The 22,529-nt window shown below is 41.0% G+C and overlaps 1 protein-coding gene across 1 annotated transcript; it reads right to left on the bottom strand.

Annotated features, from left to right (window-relative positions):
* Window positions 1–833: 833 nt before the first annotated feature.
* On the bottom strand, window positions 834–17,234 carry LOC133385521 (stromelysin-1-like). Its single transcript, XM_061628724.1, has 10 exons — window positions 16,936–17,234; window positions 12,201–12,442; window positions 11,942–12,090; window positions 10,973–11,098; window positions 9,315–9,476; window positions 7,423–7,579; window positions 6,901–7,034; window positions 6,059–6,218; window positions 3,986–4,086; window positions 834–2,543 (listed from the first exon to the last, which is right to left on the bottom strand). Exons 1-10 carry the CDS (start codon window positions 17,032–17,034, stop codon window positions 2,434–2,436), a joined length of 1,440 nt encoding a protein of 479 aa, XP_061484708.1. The 5' UTR covers window positions 17,035–17,234; the 3' UTR covers window positions 834–2,433.
* Window positions 17,235–22,529: the final 5,295 nt, after the last annotated feature.

The following is a 22,529-nucleotide window of genomic DNA, read 5'->3' as shown; positions in this document are numbered from 1 at the left end:
TTTCCCCCCTCTCTTTTTGCACTTTGAACTCTTGATTCTCTCCGAGTGTTTTGTGTATCGCTATGAAAACATAGAAGCTTGTTAAGCAAGCGTTTCTGAGTTCAGGACTATAGGTTTTGTAAGGTTTTGTTTTGGAATGAGCTTATGGGAAGCATCAGAATGGCATGGGGGTATTTTCAATTTAACATTGCGGAATGTGAAAAATCCACGCTGGCTATAGTATACAGCCACTCTTGTGGTTGTATAATAAATCCACTTCTAATGTACTATTTTTGTGTCAAGAGCATGTTGCAGAACATACCTGCAAAAGCCTCTCTTTTGGCCCCAGGAGTGGGAGGGGGGAGTGCCCTCTCCTGAGGAGTTTCAATAACAAAAGGATCTCCCTGGCCCATTTGCCAGTTAATGGGCAGGGTGCTTGATAGACCCATTAGTCCACCTGGCCACTCTATTACATTAACAAAAGAGACTTATCTGACCAGCAGAGCACGTTTCTCAGCTGCGGAGCCCACCTCCAGGTGCAGGGTTCTAAATCAGAGGCTGGAAGGGGACTCATAGAAATCATTTATCTCAACCTCCAAACCCATTAACAATACATACTCTATCCACCCAGATAAGGCTATCTTGCTCTCACCTCTATGAGGGGTCTAAATGTTACCTGGGAAGCTTTTCTCACTCAGTGGAACTGCAGTGGTAAATGTTGTGTATGTTAATGAACAACATAGATAGCAGAGCGGTGGCAAGACCTATTCAGTTTCGATCTCTAGCTCTTTGGTTCAAAACGCTAGGATACCAGTCATCACAGAGCAAGTGCAAGTAAACAAATATATATGCAGAAAAAATACTTTATTCATTAATGATCAAACATGATGAGACATACATACAAACATCTGTGCTAAATCCAGCCCTACCATTGATGAGCTGCTAATATATAGCAAACAAATGGGACATGTGACAAAATGTTGCAGTATGGATTGCTCTTGATTTTGGCTACTCCCTTCCATTTCCCCTCCCACCCAGGTTTCCATGTCTCTGATTCTGTGGACACCGAATATGCTCAGTCTTCATTGGCTGGTTTTGGCGGTTTTTCTCCCTTTCAGGCTTTTCCCCCTATTTTTTTTGTACTTTTGCAAAGCTATAGATTTATTATTCCATTTATAGACTGCTTCCCATCCAAGGATCTCAGTTTACAGAATAAAATTCAACACTAATATGTTGAAAACATATAAAATAAAATAGGTATTAAAATATACATAAAATCTGGATGAAACCAACAGCAAACGATAAAGAAAGGAATATACACAGTACCTAAAATGGACCAGTCATCGAGTTGGTGAGCAGCAACGGGAGAAAACTCAAAGGCATCTTCGACTGTATATGTTCTCCCCCATATGCACATATAACTATTTATTTATTTTATTTATTTATTAGATTTTTATACCGCCCGACTAGCATAGCTCTCTGGGCGGTGTACAGCAAAAATACAAATACATACAATAAAACCCATCATAATAAAACAAGAACACATATGGAAAAAAAATGAAAATCTAAAATCAGTTATAACAAGTTTAAAACTACAATGCTGAACTTGAATTTATTCATTATATTTTTATTCCACCCTTCAATCATGTTCTTGGGTAGGATTACAAAAAGATTAAAATAATTTTTAAAATAAATACAACCCCTCAACTCCCCAAATTATATAAGCAGCATAAAGTAGTCGACAGAGTTAAAACTGCATATAAAAAGCTCAGGAAAATAAAAGGATATTTGCCTGGCACCGAAAGGACAATAAGAGAGGCTCCAGGCAATGCTCTCTGAGAAGAACATTCTGCAACCGGGATACCACCACTGAGAAGGCACCCACCTGCCTCATTCAAATAGGAAGAGCACCTGTAGGAGGCTCTCCATATATGGAGACAGGCAGCACCATCAAGTATCCTGATCCTAAGCCATAAAGGGCTTTAAAGGTCAAAAGCAGCACTTTGAATAGGACCCAGAAATGGACTGGGAACCAGTGCAATTGGCTTAACACAGGTATAAAATGATCTTAACACACAGTTCTAGTTATTAACCTAGCAGCTGTATTCTGTGCTAATTACAGGTTTCAAACAGTCTTCAAAGGCAGCCCCACAAATAGCACATTACAGTAGTCTAACTATTTGGCAGTAACCAGAACATGAATAACTGAGGCATATTCCAAGTTTGAAACTGTTCAGCAGTACAAATAGATGCTACAGAAATTTCAAGAACAGCTCTGGTTGCATGTGTGGATCTCCTCCACGTGTAGTCATAGTCATTAATAATAATTAGCTACCACTTGCATGCATGATATTTTTTAAAACAATCAGTATCAGGGGACCAGTGCTAATATTAAATATTCAATATAAGGTGTCCTGGTTATTTCTGAACTGTTGTTTTTTGTATCTTCAGGGATTAATTTTCGCTGCATGAAAACCAGCTGTTGGCCTTTATGATACGAGTAACTCTCCTGGTATTAGGGTCAAATTCATATTGATTTCTTCCCCTGAAGAAGTAAAATAATCCTATAAAGCAAAATGAAGTCAAATTACTATAAGTCACACACTGCAAGCAAATATAAGAAAAACATACCAGAGTATTTGGAAACTTCAGCTAGTGCAAAATGTGATGGCCAGGTTATTGGCCAGGAACCGCTTTATGGAGCATAATATTCCCATGTTATTTGAGCTACAAAGATGGAGAGATGGTGAAACAGAAAAGAAATACATTTCTGCTATTAACCCTGGACAGACAAAAGAAAGTACTTCTTCATGCAATATGTAGTTTAACTATGGCATTTGTACCCCCAGGAAGAAGTGATGGCAATTAAGTTTGGATGGCTTTAAAAGAAGATTTATGGACATTCAGTGAAGCTGAATGTTGGATGATTTAGGGCAGGCAAAAGAAAGTACTTCTTCACACAGTGCATAGCGAAACAATGGAATTTGCTCCCTCAAGAGGCAGTGATGGCCACCAGCTTGGATGCCTTTAAAAGAAGATTAGACAAATTCATGGAGGGTAAGGCTATCGGTAGCTACTAGCCACAATGGCTGTGCTCTGCCACCATAGTCAGATGCAGTAAACTTCTGAAAAACAGTTGCCAGTAGCCGCAGGAGGGGAGAATACTCTTGCACTTGGGTCCTGCTTGTGGGCTTTCCATGGGCATCTAGTTGACCACTGTGTGAACAGGATGCAGGACTAGATGGGCCATTGGCCTGGTCCAGCAAGCTCTCCTTATATCCTTAAGTCTGTCAAGCTAATTGCTGCATCTAGGCACTGAATTACAGCAGAGATGAGCCTTCTGGCAGACAATGGTTCAAGTTTCCACCCACAGAGAAGCAACACTGGCACTACATTTTAAAATCTGCTGCTACTTTCATAATTGTGGGACAAAATAATTTCATTAGAGCTGGAAATTAGAAGCACTACAAGTTATGACCTAAATGTTAAAATTTCATATGCATATTTTTAAAAAACAGCCTCAGGAGTTGGCCATTATATTAAGGTCCCCTTTATAGTGTTAGGACTTTGACTCTTGATTAGCATCTATGGACCTATCCTCTCATTTTGCCTGGAAAGCTTGATGGGCCATCAGGCATGTCACAAATGGCCTGGTATCTCTCTCCAGCCTTGAGAATTCAACACCAACCAAAATTAGAGAAAGGGATATAGAGACAACTAGAAGCAGTTTTGAACTTCTGAATTTGGATACAGAGGGAGAAAGGAGTGTTGAGAGCTTTTAACTAGATGAAAGCCTGTCATAATGTATAAAGGGTATATAATTTAATTAGCTGTCTACATCTGGAAGCGAGTTATCCCCCTTTTCCAAATGAATAAAGTGAAATAAAATGTGGGGAGTTTGACCCAGACCACGGAAGAAGACAGAACGGCAGTTCCTGTTTGTACACATCACGACTCCCACCAGACTGGAATAACTTCATATCACCTGATGAGAGATGCTACTTACCATTTTGCTGAAAGGCAGCATCAACTTTCCCCTCAATACCTGGGAAGCTGTCCCTAATTTTTTGGGGTTTCTTTTCCATGGTTTGTCTGGCTTCATCATAGCTGAGGAAAGAAATAAGGAAGGCGTCTGTATATTAACCAACCAATGTTTGAGATAGCGATGGTTTTGGCCCAGAATCAACTGCTTTAGAAGGCAGACTTGTGAACCCTTCAGCCACACACCTCCTGGGCCTGTTTCCAGTTTAACTATGGAATTCACTCCCACAGGAGGGAGTGATGGCCACCAACTTGGATGGCCTTAAAAGAGGATTAGGCAAATACATAGAGGATCAAGCAATCAATGGCTACTAGCCACGATGGCTATCCTCTGCCTCCACGGTCAGAGCCAGTATGCTTCTGATCACCAGTTGCTGGAAAGTACAAGAGGGGAGAGTGCTCTTGCACTCAGGTCCTACTTGTGGGCTTCCCATAGGCATCTTGTTGGCCACTGTGAGAACAGGATGCTGGACTGGATGGGCCATTGGCCTGATCCAGCAGGCTCTTCTTATGTTCTTAACTTCTCATAGTCTCTGCCTGCCCACCTGCCTTCCACCTGGCTTTCACAAGTGATGGGGCTGGTGATGTGACAATGGCTTCGCTGGTCTGTCACACAACACCACTGCCCAGCTGGAGTTTGGATTGTCCTCCCTAGCATAGAATTCAGCATTCCTTCCTGCAGCTGTGTGGAAGGAATGCTGCTCTCTTGTGGCTGAAGCAAAGGCTGCCATCCTCCTGCACATTCCTGCTAGAAAGCAGTGCCTGTATTCATGGGTGAATCTCATCCAGTGTTGCTTCCTCCACAGGCCACTCTGCATGAAGGCACTCCAGAAGTCTAAACCGGCTTATAACTTAATCCTAGGAACAACCCATGGGGAACATTCCCCTCTGTTATTCTTTGCAAAATGAATGGGGTACAATACAATTAAATTGTACCCCTCATTTCCATATATAGTTGTGTGTATATATTTAAATATGTAGCTATTTTGAAGTTCTGTTGTTATTTTATTAATTGCCTTCCACACCATCTCAAGGCAATGTACAAATTACAATAAAAACAGCTGAAAAGCAGCTAAAAACAACACAGAAAATCACAGCAGATAAAAGCAATACAAAACAGATAACCATGAAATGGAAATAGACTGCCTTTCATGGTAAGTGGTATTCTAAGGTGGTTTACCATTGCCTCCCTCTGGGGCTGAGAGGCAGTGACTGGCCCAAGGGCACCCAGTGAGCTTCATGGCTGTGTGGTCTCCCAGGTCGTAGTCCAACACCTTAACCTTAACCACTACACCACACTGGCTCTAGATAACCATAGCAGAGACCTATCCATCCAACTGGGAAAGCTTGTCAGAATAAAAATGTCTTCAGTTGTCTCCAGAAAATGCAGATAAGAGGTGCCAGTTGTATCTCAACAGGACTGCTGTTCCACAAAACAAGGGCAGCCACACTAAAAGCTCTGCTCTATTGTGGAGTGTGCTTCTAATACCTTTCGAATTTTGAAGGAGAAGCTCTCTGGTAGACCACAGTGACCTACCTAGTATATAACCAATGGAAAGTATTTATCAATTGCAATTGACATGATTTATTGCTAGGGATGGGGGAGAAATGGATTAAGTTCACATTTCAGGCCAAATTAATCAAATCCACACTTTCTGAAACAATATGAGAACTGAAATACAGCCATCCTTCAAAATTTGCAGTTATCCAAATTCTGCAATGCAGTTCTCTAATCAAAGAATGTTTACAAAAATGCGTATGTTAAGGGAAACCATGCACAAAAATGAATATATCGGTGAACGAAACATACAAAAATGCATTATATTAGGATAAATTATTTGCAAAATGTGTACATTAGTCAAACTGCATACAAAAATGTATTTATTAGGAGAAATTTCACTAAAATGCTGAAGAATTTTCATGAAGATTTTAAAAAAACTCAAATTGTTGCAGAAATGTGGAGAACCAAATTTAAGATTAGAAAAATGAGAAACAGAGAGAACTGAAACTGACAGATGGTTCTGTCCCTATTTCTTACCTCCAGAATCTGTCAGATGAAAAATAGTATGTTCTTTTTTCATTTGCACTGTAAAACGCTGCATCAATTTGCTTGACATCTCTCGGGAAGCCCAAGCTCTGGATGTGCTTGGGATAGCCAGGAAGCTTGGACTCACCTTTCACAGCCCAGAACTGGTTGCCTGTGATGAAGCAGGTGATGGAACATATTTTAGCTACCAGTGATGGCAACAGAAGGAAGGGGGGGGACACTGGAGGAGGCAGAGAAGATACAAAGGGCATCCCAGCATGTGAGATGTGCTGTTCCTTCCAATGAGCACAGGTGTTCAGCAACAGGGTGGGTAGGTTGGGGGAAAAGCTATTTGCTGGGAGGAATGTCAGTAGCCCCCCTGCACCCCTCTGATATTTCCTATGGTCAGGTGCAAAAGGGGACAGGCTTGCTACACTTTTAATAGTTGTGTAGAGGACAGAATTAGGAATATAGGGAGACAGTGAGGCAGACCGTCTAGTTCAGAATTGTCTACACCACTGTTCTTCAACCACTGTTCTTCAACCTTGGGTCCCCAGACATTGATGGACTACAACTCCCTTCATACCTGACTATTGGCCATGCTGTCTGGGGATGATGGCAGTTGTAGTCAACAACATCTGGGGACCCAAGGTTGAAGATCAGTGGTCTACACTGACTGGCAGTAGCTCACCAGCATTTCAGACAAGGATCTCTCCCAGGCCATTCTGAAGGTACCAGGGATTGAACTTCAGACCCACATGCACTACCACTGAGCTATGGCCCTTCCTCTAACAGCTACACTACACTCAGTAATGAATAAGCATGACACAGTATTAGAATTTTTGTGTCCTTACCTTTAAAAAGAAACACCACATCTTTATCATCATTTTCAGAAACAGCATCAACACCAGAGGTTAAAAACGACCAGAATGCAGAAATTAAACTAAACTCAATCTCTGTGAACTGAGGGTGCTTTCGCCAGAAATGCCTGCAACAAACATAAACATTCATTTTGTTTAATGTGACTGTGAAACTGCTTTCTTTGTGCTTGCAGCATCTGAGATAAGATGGCATGATGCTGGCAAGTTTTCAAGTAGGTGGAGTGGGGAGGGTCTTTAAGAGAAAGTAGGAAAAGGAGAGGGGTGGTGTAATAGAAGTCCACTTACCAGAGGACTGAAAATTATGTTGTATTTGTGTGTTCTTTGCTGGGTTGGAACTCAAAGCTTACAGCTTACAGTTCCAAGGCCAACCCCTTACCTGCTGAACGGTGTTGATGGGCTCTCATTCATTAACAAATCATTCTTTCTGTCCTTTAACTATTGGTGGGATGGAGGAGGGGATACTGGTATGATAGCACTTGAAGATTAGTAGCTTACTTGTCTTTAAAGAACATTAATTCCCCCCGAAAAGGGGTGACAGCATCAAAAGTCAAATGAGAATCACAAGCTGATGGTAATGCAGGTTGGGCTGGCCTGATTGGTTCGTTTAGAATGTCATCTTCCACTGGGTCCTGAGATGGGTTAGATGATGGTCCTAAAAGATATTGTGAAACCCCAGATTAGCAGACAGCATCCATCTTTGTCTGAATAGTCATTTTTTTAACATATAAACACACTCAAACATTTGCATGAAAAAGCCCTTGGCTAGATGGGAAGGATACTTAACTATATATTGACATTGGTTTATATAGAACATTTATACAAAGGGGTTTTTGCTAACAAGGGCTAGGGAAGGGGGAGAGATTCAATTCAGTTTACATTTAAAGGGTAACCTAACAAATTTGCACTTTCCAAAACAAAATACAAACTGAAACACAGCCATCTTTTCAAATCCGTATTTTGGATTCCATTCCCAAGCCAAGTAATGTGGAGAAAAATACATATACTGGGTGACGGGTGCATAAAAGTGCACATATTCATGAAAATAACATGCAATAAAAGGATAATACTAAGGAAAATGGCTTCGCAAAAAGGTGTATAATAGGCAAAGATGTATCACTGAACACTAAAGTCAGGATCATTCAGACCATGATATTCCTGATCTCTATGTATGGATGTGAAAGTTGGACAGTGAAAAAAGCGGATAAGAGAAAAATCAACTCATTTGAAATGCGGTGCTGGAGGAGAGCTTTGCGCATACCATGGACTGCGAAAAAAATAAATAACTGGGTGTCAGAACAAATTAAACCAGAGCAGTCACTAGAAGGTAAAATGATGAAACTGATGTTATCATACTTTGGACACATCATGAGAAGACACGATTCACTAGAAAGACAATAATGCTGGAAAAAACAGAAGGGAATAGAAAAAGAAGAAGAGCAAAGAAGAGAAGGATTGATTGCATAAAGGAAACCACAGACCTGAACTTACAAGATCTGAACAGGGTGGTTTATAACAGATTCTATTGGAGGTCGCTGATTCATAGGGTCTCCATAAGTCATAATCAACTTGAAGGCACATAACAACAACAAGGCAAAACTGCATACAAAAATGTGCTTATTAGGAGAAATTCATACTAAAATGCTGATGGATTTTCACAACATTTTTTTTTAAAAAAATCACACATAGATGTGGAAATTTGGAGAAATGGAAAAATGAGAAATGGAGATAAACCAAAATGGACAGATTTGCCCATCCCTAAAGATGAATGCATTTCTTGGTAACTTATCATTGTCTGTGTGTGTACTGCCTTCAAGTCGATCCCAACTTATGGCGACCCTATGAATAGGGTTTTCATGAGGCTGAGAGGCAGTGACTGGCCCAAGGTCACCCAGTGAGCTTCAGGGCTATGTGGGGATTCGAACCCTGGTCTCCCAGATTGTAGTCCAACACCTTAACCATTACACCACACTGGCTGTCAACTTATCTTTATAAAAACAACTCTCAACTTATCATTAGAGAGTTGTTTTTATAAAGACTTGTATGAATATCAGTTAACTTCCATTTCCCAAATGCTATTAGAGACTACAAGGTCTTAGACAATTTGGAACGCTCTCCCCACAGAGGTGCACTTATTAGGCACATCATTCTTTTCTTATAGGAAACAGGTGAAGACACACCTCTTCTGGCAGACTTTTGGAGGAGGAAAAATGTGACTAGCAATGTATGACTTGCTTGATGCTGCTGCTTTTATTAAGAGTTGTATCAAAATAATTGTTTTACTTTTTGTGTTGTATGGTTATTATGTCATAAGGAGCCCCATGGTCTTTTGATCAAGGGCAGAACAGAAATGTCTTAATTAGAAAATAAATAAATTTGAAACAAATTACCATAGAGGTACTGAATGCCTTCAATATCATCTTGAGAGAGGATTTGTTGACTGTGCTGGGAATACTTATAGAATGGGAACATCACTGCATTAGGATCTTTAGAATGGAAGAGTCCAAGTGAGTGGCCAAATTCGTGAGCGGCAACGAAAAACAGGTTGGAACCTGCAAGGAAGAAAAGAAAGGCAACACGTTATAGATTTTACCTTCAAGTTTGCCAGTATCTTGAACGCAAGCAGCATGGCTTTGTAAATTAAGAGATTGCTTCCAGTTGGCTTCCACAAAATAAGAAACGTGGATTTAATTTTTTAAAAAAACCCAATAACAGATATAATCCATGTCTCAGTGTTGCTTAGGATGTTATAACAACCCTGCAAATTTCAGGGACACAGTGGTAAGCGGCGGTAATGCAGCCAAAGCTCTGCTCACAGCCGGAGTTTGATTCCAACGGAAGGAGGAAGTCGAATCTCCGGTAAAAGGGGTCGAGGTCCACTCAGCCTTCCATCCATCTGTGGTCGGTAAAATGAGTACCCGGCATAAGCTGGGGGGTAAAGAAAGGCCGGGGAAGGAGCTGGCAAACCCACCCCATATATACGGTCTGCCTAGTAAACATTGCAAGACGTCACCCTAAGAGTCGGAAACGACTCGCACTGTAAGTTCGGGGACACTTTTACCTTTACCTTTTTATGGATGAGAATATTGTCCACTGTAGTAATTTTACATTTCTGCAAGCAGATGGCAAAAGTAAGCTGTGATAAAATTGTTCATCTCTCTCCTTGCAAACTTTATTGCTTCTGTGTATGAAAAGAACTAACTCCCTTGTGATAAGAGCTATCACCATGTAGTGGTAGCTGCTGACCTGTAGTGCAGTCCTCCTAACCATGTCTACTTCTCTGTGCTGAGCAAGCATGCTTGCTGTGAACTCAGCAGCTTCTCTGATGAGGACCTGGGATCTAGTCTGGGTTGGAGGAGCCATGGCTTACCACTCTTTTTCATTGGGGGGAGAGCACATCCTCTCCTGCCTCCCCCTCCTCCTCCTGTTTTTAATGGGGAAAAGGAAGTACATTATTTAAAGGGTTAATTAAAGAGATTAAAGGTGAATTCTAGAGAGGCTTCCACACGTTAAAGCAAACCTCTCTAGGTTTCTATCTTAGTCTCTATAGTATTAACCCATTCAATGCCTTTTTGACCTACTTCCTTCACTTGAACCAGATCAGACCTGAAGCTGTTAGGGAAAAACAAAGGCAGCTTGAAAATACTCTCCAATTTGATGGAATGTTTGTGGATTGGGGCCAGCAAGCAGACCCTAGCCTTACTCAGAAGTAAGTCTTATTGCACTCAACCGAGCTTCCTCCAAGGTATGTGGGGTTAGGACTGCAGCCTTAGGATGGTATCTAATGCTAGTTTAATCAGAGTAGACCCATTGAAGATAACAGACATTACTAATATAGGCTCATTAATTTCAATGGATCTACTCTGAATAGGACTTCGTTGAAAAAAGCTAAGAATAAAAAGTCAATCTTATAGTATTTATAAAATTTCTTAATCGCTTAATATTCAGAGAATCTCAAAGTGATGTACAAACAATAATATGTGTACTTTTGTGTGTGTTTGCTGTTGGAAACAGCAAATCTGTTATGTTATCCCTTATTTAAAATTACCTTCTAAGCCATTGGTCCAGTTTTCATCCTCATCAAAATGCGCATCTCCTCCAATCCCACTGCTAGGAGCGTAGGCATGGGCGACAGTGCCGCCAGGACCATCAAAGGGGTTGAAATCTCCATGTTCTAATTAGACAAGAAGATGCAATAAATAGTTTGTTGCCCATTCTCAGATACCTGTTACATGGGAACCTAGGAAGCTGCCTTTGACCGAGTCAGACCATTGATCCATCTAGCTCAGTATTATTTATCCTGTCTGGCTCTGTAGGGTTTCAGACAGAGGATATAACCAGCCCTACTGGAAATGACAGGAATTGAACCTGGGAATTTCTGCATGCAAAGCAGATGCTCTACCAGTGAGCTACAGCCCTTCCCCCAAACCAATTACTTATAGCAGGTCTGAACAACTTGTGACACTCCAAGCCAGTGGTGGCTGGTAGCTCCATATCAGCAGGGCAATGGAATCCACTCTGGGTTTTAATCTGAACTTCAGACTAGTTCGGACGAAAACCTGGAGCAGATTCCACTGCCCCACTGACATGGAGCCACCAGCTGCCACTGCTCCAAGCTGAAGAGTCTTCCAAGCATTACCAAGGGTAATGTTACCCTTCTAGCTATTGTCTATCTAGTCTAGGGACCATGCAGAGCTGCTGCCAGTCAATACTGACTAGGGTTGCCAGGTCCGGCCTCCAAGAGGTCTTCTGTATCTTTAAAAGTTGTGCAGGGGGAAGGGAGAATTCCACCTTGTGGTTTTTCTCATTACAGGGTTGCAAGAACACCTGCACTTGGCTGACTTTCTCTTCTCCTAAAGATACAGGATCAGTCTCAGGTCATGAACCTGGCATCCCTAATACTGACCTACATGGACCAGTGGTCTGACCCAGTGTAAGGCAGCTTCCTATGTATTCCATATGCACTCAATATTTCTAGGCTGTCAATATATGTAATGGCTCCCCATCTCCCTTTTACCTCTGCTGGCAAAAGCGATCATTATGTCTGCAGTGCCTTCTGACACTCTTGTGAATGTCAGTGGTGTAACCCGGCTCCAAACTTTAAACGCTTTCCCAATCTCTTTGTCCACATCAAGGTCGTTCATGTCTGGTGTATAATTCAGAATTCTTCAAAAAGAATGCAACACACATTGAAACAGAAGGTTATTATTTCAGGCTGTTGTTATTGCTATAAAATGTGTGAACTTCACCCTTAAGACCCTGTGCTGAAAGATTACCTGTAGGTCAGATCTTTCTTGCCCCATTTGGGTTGTCCTGCAAAGAAGGCAAACTGCCCAACATCTGGGTTTCCACACCTGGGTTTCTGAATCGCCTCCAGGGTATTAGAATCTAAATCGCCTGTCACCTCTAGTCCCATAAATTGTTGTATTTCTCTGATTTTATTTATGATAAAGGTGTTGCCTTTCCATCTTAAAACTTTCTGATCTGATGTAAAGTTGTAATATTTTTCCAGGTACTTCTGATAAGGAGAGAGAAAAAGTTCACAAACAGATATATTTGTATTTATTTATAGACTGCTTCATATCATAAAAGCCACTGAAGTGATGTGCAAGATAGAACCAGGATGAAACACAGGTTCTGAAGACAATAAAATCATTTCAACAAATTCTAGAAATAGTAAAACCATCTTTACAAATTCGTAAATCAATTTCTGCAGATATACAATTGATATTCTGTGTATGATGGGATTACACAAGGGAAAGGGAAAGCCTTCTTAAACAAAAACATATTCAGTTGGCACCAAAACATCATGACACTGGGCTCCTGTCTAATTTCACTTAGGACTTGATTCTAGAGAGCTGGAGCTGCAATACTAAAAGCCCAGTTCCTAGTACAGGCTAAGCGCAGCTCTGGGGCATGTGCTACTCTCATCAGTGCCCCAACAGAGGAGCACAGTTGCCAAGCAGGGATATATGGAGCAAGGTGGTTCCTTAGATACCTTGGTACCAAGTTGAACTATTTGCAGACATTGCAGAATTATTACAGGCCTCTAGCCAAATATTTAGTTGGTTATTTCAAATCAATATGAGAACATCAGCTTTCTCACCTCTGCAGCTATTGGTCACATGGATCTCCCCTCTTTTCCTACTCTCTTCCTTAGTTTCCCTTTCCTCTAGATGTTGCTGAACTACAACTCCCATCATCCTCAGCAAGCATGGCCAATGCCAGGGGTGAGGGGAGATATAGTTCAGCAACATCTGGAGGGCCAAAGATTCCCCACAACTGTTGCTGATGCTGTTAGGTTAGAGATCCTCCAGAGATGTAGCTCTCTCTATGTCTCTTCCTCTGTCTCTCTCAGTCTCTCACTCATAGAATCATAGAATGGTAGAGTTGGAAGGGGCCTATAAGGTCATCAAGTCCACCCCAAATCAAAGCATTCCTGACAGATGGCTGTCCAGCTGCCTCTTGAAGGCCTCCAGTGTCAGAGAGCCCACTACCTCTCTAGGTAATTGATTCCATTGTCGTATGGCTCTAACGGTTAGGAAGTTTTTCCTGATGTCCAGTCGAAATCTTGCTTCCTGCAATTTGAGTCCATTATTCCGTGTACTGCACTCTGGGACGATCGAGAAGAGATCCCGGCCCTCCTCTATGTGACAACCTTTCATGTACTGCAGTTTCTATTGCTTCTTTCCTCACACAGACCTGGAGCACGTAATTATTAGCTTGGGGTGGTATGCCACCTACTCCCTTCTTTGATTAACATTTCCTTTCAGAACATTTCAGAATGGCCTTGTACCTAGCAGTTAGCTCCCATGGAGATACGTCACCTGAATATCCTGGGCTATTAATTCTCAAGTCCAAGACTGGCCAGGTGTTGCCTTAAGGCAGGGGCCACATTTGGCTGTGGTTGGGCAATGGTGTGTGTGTGTGTACATGCCATGGGCATGGTCAGTGCTGCTGGTGGGTGGGGCAATTAAAAACACAGTCAACATACATATTCATATACTCTGACACACACTTCAACACACATAGACAAACATACACACATACATAACATTTTCTTTCCAAATTCTTTGACACGGATAAAAAAAATTCTTGTGAGCAAAAAAATTTCTCATATTCCTATTTCATAGAATACTTTAGCGAGCTTCCTTTTTGCACTGATGTCATTCTTTCTGGTGAATAAAGATAACATATAAATAAATACTTGTCATGTATATGATTTGCATTGTCACCTTGAATTTTCTGTGGTTCCTGATCAAATTATATTCTCTGTATAATGAACATATGCATTTTAAACCTATGTGTGGTAATTTAATTTAATTTATTGGATTTCTTAGTCGCCCATCTGGCTGGCCATCCAGCAACTCTGGGCGACGTACAAAATGAACAAAATAACACAAAATGACACACCAATACAATAACATTAACATCTAAAAGCGATAATGATAAAATCTAACCCACCCCAAATGCCTGCCTGAAGAGCCAGGTCTTCACGGCCCGGCAGAAACTCATTGTAGAGGGGGCCTGGCGGAGATCATTTGGAAGGGAGTTCCATAGGGTGGGGGCCACAATTGAAAAAGCCCTCTCTCTGGTCCTCACCAGTCTGGCTGTTTTGAATGGTGGGATAGAGAGAAGGTCTTTTGAGGCCGATCTTGTTAGGCGGCATAGCTGATGATGCTGGATGTTACTACATTGTTACTACATTGTTACTGGATGATGGTACTACATTGGATGTTAGAATTGCTTCCACCTCCAAGTAGAGTTGGGGGAGAAATTTGTTTCTGTCTGCATTTTGATGAGGGACTACCTAATTTGCACTTCCCAAACCAATGAACTAGCCAAATACTATTATCCTTTGAATGTTGCACTACTCCAAATTTTGTGATGCAGTTCTCTATCCAAACATTGTATATAATAATGCATATATTAGGGGAAGTTATATTAGTGAAAAGAACATTAAAATTACTAGATAAGGAACGCAACAGCAAACTGGGCTCCCTGCTTGTTCCTTCAAAATAAAAATGGCATGCTAAGCATGCTTATATATATTTATTGAGAGTAGTTACTGAGAGTACTTGACAGTTCAATCCCATCTATGTTCTACTCAGAAGTAAGTCCCACTGAGTTCAATGATGCTTGTTCCCTGGCAAGTGGGTATAGGATGTGAGCCTATCTATCTTACACTGAAATAAAAAATGCGTTTAACTTTGCCTAGACATTTTTTAAAATCAGTCCCAATTTTATATGCTCAGATTTTTGGAAGGAAGTGTGGTAATCATAGCCCATCACACAGACACCCCATCCACAGCACCCCATATATTCTAGTTTCCACTAGGCACTTAAACAACTCTGTTGAAATGAATGGGGAAAGCTTTATGGTGGGGTGGGGAACTTTTGGGCTTCCAGATGTTGCTCAACTACAACTCCCATCAGCCCCAGTAAAGAAAGCCAATGGCCAGTGATGATGGGAGTTGTACTTCAGCAACATCTGAACTATACACCTACTGTATGGGTAGAGAAACTTTGTGTGAGCATCACGGCTCTCATTGGAAACTGCTGGACTGATATGATGGATGATATATTCTGTACCTATTACATCCCATCCCATTCAACCAGCTTATATACCCATAAACATTCAAAAGCTTTGTGTCATATTGGCAAAATTAAACACTCATTTTCCTGTTTTTCCAGATGCTATGCAAACTTTTTTCTCAAATTAGATTGCTCTCTCATAAAATAAAGGCAACATTTTCCCCTAGTACCAATCTGTCCAAAGGTTATAGGGCCCAATGCATCCAAACTTATTTCAAGTCCTAGAGTTAGAAATCTCTAATGAAACATGTGAAACCAATGGGCCGCTAGTGTTCCCTACAGTAATGACTAGGGATGCTGGAGAAAATTGATTTTGTTTGTGATTTAGTGAGAAACTACCTAGTTCACACTTCTCAGACCAATAAGCAAACTGAAATACAATTATCTATCAAAATGTGCACTTCTCTGAAATTTCTCCAACCATCAGTAGAAAAATGTATATGTTAGATGAAAGTGTGCATAAAATTACATCCACAAGTGAAAATAACATACCATATGCATTATATTTAGGAGAAAGTGCTTGCAAAAATGTTCACATTAGTCAAAACTGCATACAAAAATGTCCTTAGGAGAAATTCGCACTAAAATACTGACAAATTTTGACGAGGATTAAATCACAAATTGCTGTGGAAATGTGGAAAACTGATTTAAGATTGAAAAAATGAGAAACAGAAAGAAACCAAAATGGACAAATCCATCTGCTTCTAGTTTATTATTATTATTATTATTATTACTATTATTATTATTATTATTATTATTATTATTATATCCTGCCCTTTCTCCCAGAAGGAGCCCAGGCAAAACACTAAAAACACTCTAAAACATCTTAAAAACAGACTTTAAAATATATTAAAACACAACCTATTTAAAAACAACTTAAAACAAAACCTCTTTTAAAAAAATCTGTTTTAAAAACGTTAAAAACATCTTAAAAAGCAGTTCCAACATAGACTTGCTACTTTCTTCATGGTCCCAATCACATGAAAACTTATAATAGCCCTTGAGTTATCGACATACATTCTCACCACCACTTATATTACATGCCATTGCCTGACCTTATTGTGAAGGAGATCCTTGTTATCTTTGCAACACAGCAATACTACACAGTGGGTTCAGGAAAAAATCTCCATGCCAGTGTAAATATAGAGAAATCATGAAAATGCATTCATAGAAAGGAAAATGCAGACAATTCCTTATATAACCACAGTCTAGATTGTAAAGTAAGTCTGTGACCCTAAACACACTTACTAGGAAGTAACCTGTATTACACACATTGCATAGGATTATGTGGGTAAAACACATTTCCTCAAGCTGTTAACACCAAATTTACAACTTGCAAAACCATGGGCTATTTTTCATTTCAGCCTTGTTTCTAACTTACGAATGGTTTCCATCCAACTGCGTAACCACCATTACCTGAACAAGCTCCAAGTTTTCTTCCTCCCTTCCTTGTGAAATGATTGGCAAGGCATAAGCTGCCATCGTGCACAACAGCATAAGGCAGATGGTTTTCATTCTGAATCTGATTTCTTTACCTAAGTTTCAGTTTTCAAAGCTAGGTTCTTTTGCTACTGTTTACTCTGCGTCCCTGCTTATATAGCACTTTTGGGGCTTCATAAAATAAGCTGTATTCTGACTCAGTTGAGAATATTACCCAATCAGCAAGAGAGGATATGGAAAAAGGAATACTGTGGCCTGAAGAGCTTGACACGGTTTCTTCACTCTCCACCTTGGCAGATGTTGCAATCTTAAATATTTTCATTCTTAGAAACAGTTGCCATCTACGTTCTTCCATCACTTAGCTGCAAAGGCGCTGACATCATGATTCAGGATGACACATCTTTCTCTTTTCCCTTTGCCTTGAGGCCAGATTCATTGTGCACCATGGGGTGCAGAGTGAGCTCTGGTCTATAATCCAGAGACCAAAGGCATGACCACAGATTTATTTAATTCTGTTCATTTCAGACCATCCCTAGCATGACATGACTAACAATTTTAAAATGACACATAATCAGATCAATTCAGAACTAAGTGGGAAACCACATTTCTAGGTCAAAATGACACCAAGGATATAATCAGGTGAACTGAGAAAAGAGGGGGGGGATCAGTGTGTCAAGTTTGCTGCTTGATTAATGTTACCGTGAATGGCTTACTATGCTTTTGCCTTAAAGTGATGTGTGATTTGTCAGAAGAATTGTAAGTTTTATTACAGCCCAATCCTATACATGTTTACTAAGATGCAAGTCCTACTGAGCCCAACTGTGCTTATTCCCAAGAAAGTATGTATAGGATCACAGACCTAATTGTTGTGCATAGTTCCTTTAAGTCAGGAGTAAAGAACCTCAGGCCAAGAGATGAATGTGGCCCTCAACATTCACTATTTGGCCCTCAGGACTCTCCCACAAGGCTTCACCCTCACCCCAGTCACACCCCTTACCAATGCTGCTTTGGACTCTCCTGGAATGCTTTTGCCTGGCTTGAATTCTGATAATGCTTTCTGATTGCCTGGATGAAGGATAGAGAGGGGTGAAGGAGTATATCTAGAAACTGGTCTTCTGTACAAAGGTCAAATTTACATTTGTTGCTCCACCTACTTTTGCCTCTGGCTCTGCTCACCACTGGCATGCGGCCGTCAAGAGGCTATCCATGACAGAATGTGGCCCTCAGTCTGACAAAGGTTCCCCACCCCTGCATCAGTTCACTTACCGGGGCGGGGTCTGGGTAATGCTCTGCAGATGTACATGCCAGGACCAAACAAAAAGTGATGGGAGCTTTCCTCTCATTGTAAGTAGCAGGTGAGTGGTTAATTCCAACCAGACCTCAGCAAGCGTAAAGGATTAATGCCACCTTCCCCCATGCAATGGCTTAGTTGTCCTACTCTTCCCCCCAGTCAGGGGCTGTGTACCCACCAAACACATAAAGTACATTTAAAGCACATGGCGTCCCCCAAAGAATCCTGGGAAATGTACCAGTGTGTATGTAGCCTGGCTATTTATTTATTTAAACATCAATTCTGCAAATGCAAACTGCATGAGCTAACTTGGACCTGAGAAACAGGCATTTTTGCAACTGGAATTGGCAAGGAGAGAGAGAGAGAGAGAGAGAGATGTCTGTTTCTTTATTTATACATTTATATCCTACCTTTCTTTGAAGGAGCTCAAGGTGGTATACACACTTCTCCCCCTCTCCATTTTATTGTCATGACAACCCTGTGATGTAGATTAGGCTGAGAGATAATGATAGGCCCACGGTTATGCAGTGGGCTTCATGGTTCAGTGGGGATTTGAACCCTGCTCTCCCAAGTTCTAGCCCGACTCTCTTACCACTACACCACACTGGCTGTCATGCTCTGCTGACATATTTGTACATGCAAGAAACATTACAAGAACATCTTAATCCACAGTGCTCTCTCATCCTAGTGCTCTCCCTAGTTATCCATGACTTTCTATCGTCATCTGCCCAGATAATGTAGAAAGGGTGTTCAGGTTATCAGTTATCTTATTAAATTTACATCCCGCCCTTCCTGCCGGAAGGAGCCCAGGGCAGCTTAATGCTGGCTCTGGCTAGTCGTCAAACACCTTGGAAACTGTTGTTCTTGTTGTACACTTGAACACTTGGCATTATTTTGGGGAATCAAGAATATAGACGCTCAAGAATGTCATTTGGCTTGCATTTGTGAATAGACCAACCTGATTTGTGCTACGTGGACTAATACCCAGATCAGACGGCCCTTATCCATGAGTTTTCACCAGCTGAATTTTGCAGTGTGGAGTTTGGCTTCAAAATACGTACCAAAATGCATTCTTAAATGAGCATTTTAGTTAAAATCTGTACAGAAATGTGGAAAAATATGTTAAAAAATAATGCACATTTAAAAAAAAAGAATTCACAGATGCAGAAGTAGAACAGACATATGACGGAACAGATGCAAAACTGGCACAGACCAGAAATTGGCTGATCCAGCCATCCCTAGCTAAAAGATGCTCATATGGAAAAGGGAGCTGGCTTTGCCTACTACATAAACTCTTTTGTGTACTTTTAGCACTGTTTAGAGAAATACCCCTCTTTAGCCTCTCTCCCCATCATCTTGGGGATGGAAGTGGATCTGCCTTCTCTAAACCTGATGGCAAATCAGAACCTTGGCAATGAGTAGGAAAATACGTTCTTCCCATTCCCCCTTGGAAAACAAGTCCTGCTTTTGTATAGTGCTAGTTTGGAGGTGGAGGGAGGCAATGCAACCTCCTGCTGTATCTGTCTTCAGCATATAGAACAGTAGAAAAAACATAGGACATAGGAAGTGGTCTTCTACTGAGTCAGACCATTTGTCCATCTAGCTACTATTGTGTCTACACTGATTGGTTCCAGCTCTCCAGGGTTTCAGACATGGGACACTCCCAGCCCTCCCTGGAGATACCAGGGATTGAACCTGGGACCTTCTGTGTCTAAAGTTGATGCTCTACCACTGAACTATGGTCCTTCTTTACACTGGATCGTCAGGTGATGACTGCATGCAGAATGCAAGTCATAGAACATGACTCTTCAGGGAATAAGTCTGTTTATAAATATATTTACCATCTTCATATGTTTGGATTTTTTGTTTGTTTTAGTTTATCCTTACAACTTCAATGAGCTAGAGAATGGTTTCTGAGACTCTTGATAATTTGTTGGGTACGTGATTAATGTCCATGATTCATAGGATAGTCACGCTAAGAGGTCTTTTGGTGTCTTTCTTAAGAATTTTGTCATTACATCTATGAAAATTAGTTAACTTAATTATTCCTGAATTTCCAACAACATGGAACCCTATACCACAAGGACAACTTGTCAAAACGACTCCGAGTCTGGAAATAACCCAGATGTCATAGCTGATCATGCTTGATGTGATGGTATCGCCATCTATGTGCCAAAAAACCCTATTTGAGTTGAGAAAATTTCCAAGCAAAGCTGTTACTCATTTCCATAAGTCCTTTGTGCCAATTTTTTTTAATGCTAACATATAAACATTTCAACAGAACCAAGAACTTGTGGCTTAGTTTTAACATAACTTGCCTAATAATTACTAGCAAGTGGGGACCCGTTACAGGCTTCATTTAACACCTATCTTTTGAAGTTTTCTGGTCCTACCCACCTATAAATTGAACACTCATAGGGCTGGCACAGACTGTTCTTCAGGATAATAAGTTTGGCTGAGCAATATTGACAAACCTGTATTTTTGAAACGTATTAGACGTGGTCGGGAGGGGGCAAGGGAAGAAGAGTGACGTTGCATCTCCTTTGCCTCCCCCCCAACTGAATATTTAAGCAGGGTTTTCACAATATTTCCTTTTGTTTTATTATAACTATTACCTCCCCCCCTTTAGACTGCACTGCAGAGGGCAGGACTGAACCTTACACTCACCAGCTGGTGAGTGGAGAGTTCCATCCTGTTGGGTGGTTGTTCACCAGAACATTCCCTGTGGGGAATACACTAGAAAAGCAGGCCCCTGCAGCCAGCAGGACTGAACCCTCTGCTTACCAGCTGGTGAGCAGAAGGTTCAGTCTTGCTCAGTCTGGCTCCATGTGCATGTTGCCCTTTTGTGCTGCCTGCCTCTTCTTAGTCCCCCCCCCCAATCTAACCATCCTGTCTTTTGACAGCCTTGGCTCACTCCAGGTGAGCCAACCCAATCTGGGGTGATCTAGGGCTGAAGCCCATATTCCCCCCGAATCAACCTGATTTAGTTCAGAATCTGGGCTTCAGCCAGATTCAGTGCACTGTACTAGTTTTTACTTTACACTGTTAGCCACCTTGAGCTCGTTGTGAAAAGGTGAGTAATAACTGTTTAAATAAGAGATTTGTTTAGAAAGTGGCTAGCCCTTGGTGGCAAAAAGCATTTCCTCACCCTTTCAGAAACAAATTGCATTGTATAATCTCCTTCTTGCCATGTACGATCATTATCTGCTCGTGACAGAAAGAAGAAATTTGTGGTTTACAAAGGGATTTTTAAATTTGTTTTATTTATTTATTTAACAAATTTATATTCCGCTCTAGTTCAAAAATTTAGAATTCAGAGCGGAGGAACAATAAAACATAGTCCAATACAGGATCAAATAAAACTAAACAATTAAAAGTACAAGTTAAAAATATTATTACTAAACAATTTTCTAAGGCATTTCCCTTCAAACGTTAAAAGCTTGGTAAAATAAAAATGTTTTAATCTGGCGGTGGAAATCGATGATAGAAGAAGAAAGTCGTATCTCGGGCGGAAGCTGATTCCATAAGGAGAGAGCAACAACCGAGAAAGTTGTATTTCTAATAGCCGTATGTCGAATGGTAAACGTCGATGGAACAGTAAGAGTAGATTCGGTGGTCGATCTGGTAGGGCGAGAAGACTGAAATTCGTAAAGACGATTAGTCAAGTATGTCGGTGCCAGTCCATGTCGGGCTTTGAATGTTAAAACCAGTATTTTAAACTGGTGCCGAAATCCGATGGGGAGCCAGTGCAGATGATAGAGAAGGGGTGTAGTATGGACCCACGGTCTGGATCCGGTGATCATTCTTGCTGCTGCTCTTTGTACCAGCTTAAGCGGTCGAAGTGATTTGGCGGGGAGTCCGATGTATAGGGAATTGCAATAATCTGACCGCGAGGTCACTAGTGCTTGGGTAACTTTTCTTAGGTCAGACATTCCCAGAAACGGTTGAAGTTGACGGACAAGTTTTAATTTGGCAAATGCAATTCTGGAAACGGCCGTAATCTGGGGTTCTAAAGTCAGAGCTGAGTCCAAAATTATGCCCAGACTACGGACTTGAGTCTTTAGAGGAAGAAGAACTCCATCTAGTGACGGTAAGTTGCCTGTTTCTTGGGGAGGACTTTTTTCGATAAGAATGACCTCTGTTTTTTCTGGATTAAACTTTAGTTTATTGTTGTTCATCCAGTTCTGTACTGCCACAAGACAATGATTAAGGGGACGAACAGCTTCCTTTGCATTCGGTGGAAAAGAGCAATAGAGTTGGGTATCGTCCGCATATTGAT

This window comes from Rhineura floridana, chromosome 5 (genome assembly GCF_030035675.1).
Source record: "Rhineura floridana isolate rRhiFlo1 chromosome 5, rRhiFlo1.hap2, whole genome shotgun sequence".
Classification (NCBI taxonomy): domain Eukaryota; kingdom Metazoa; phylum Chordata; class Lepidosauria; order Squamata; family Rhineuridae; genus Rhineura; species Rhineura floridana.
Note: the sequence above shows the minus strand (reverse complement) of the source record. Positions and strands in the feature narration are given on the sequence as shown.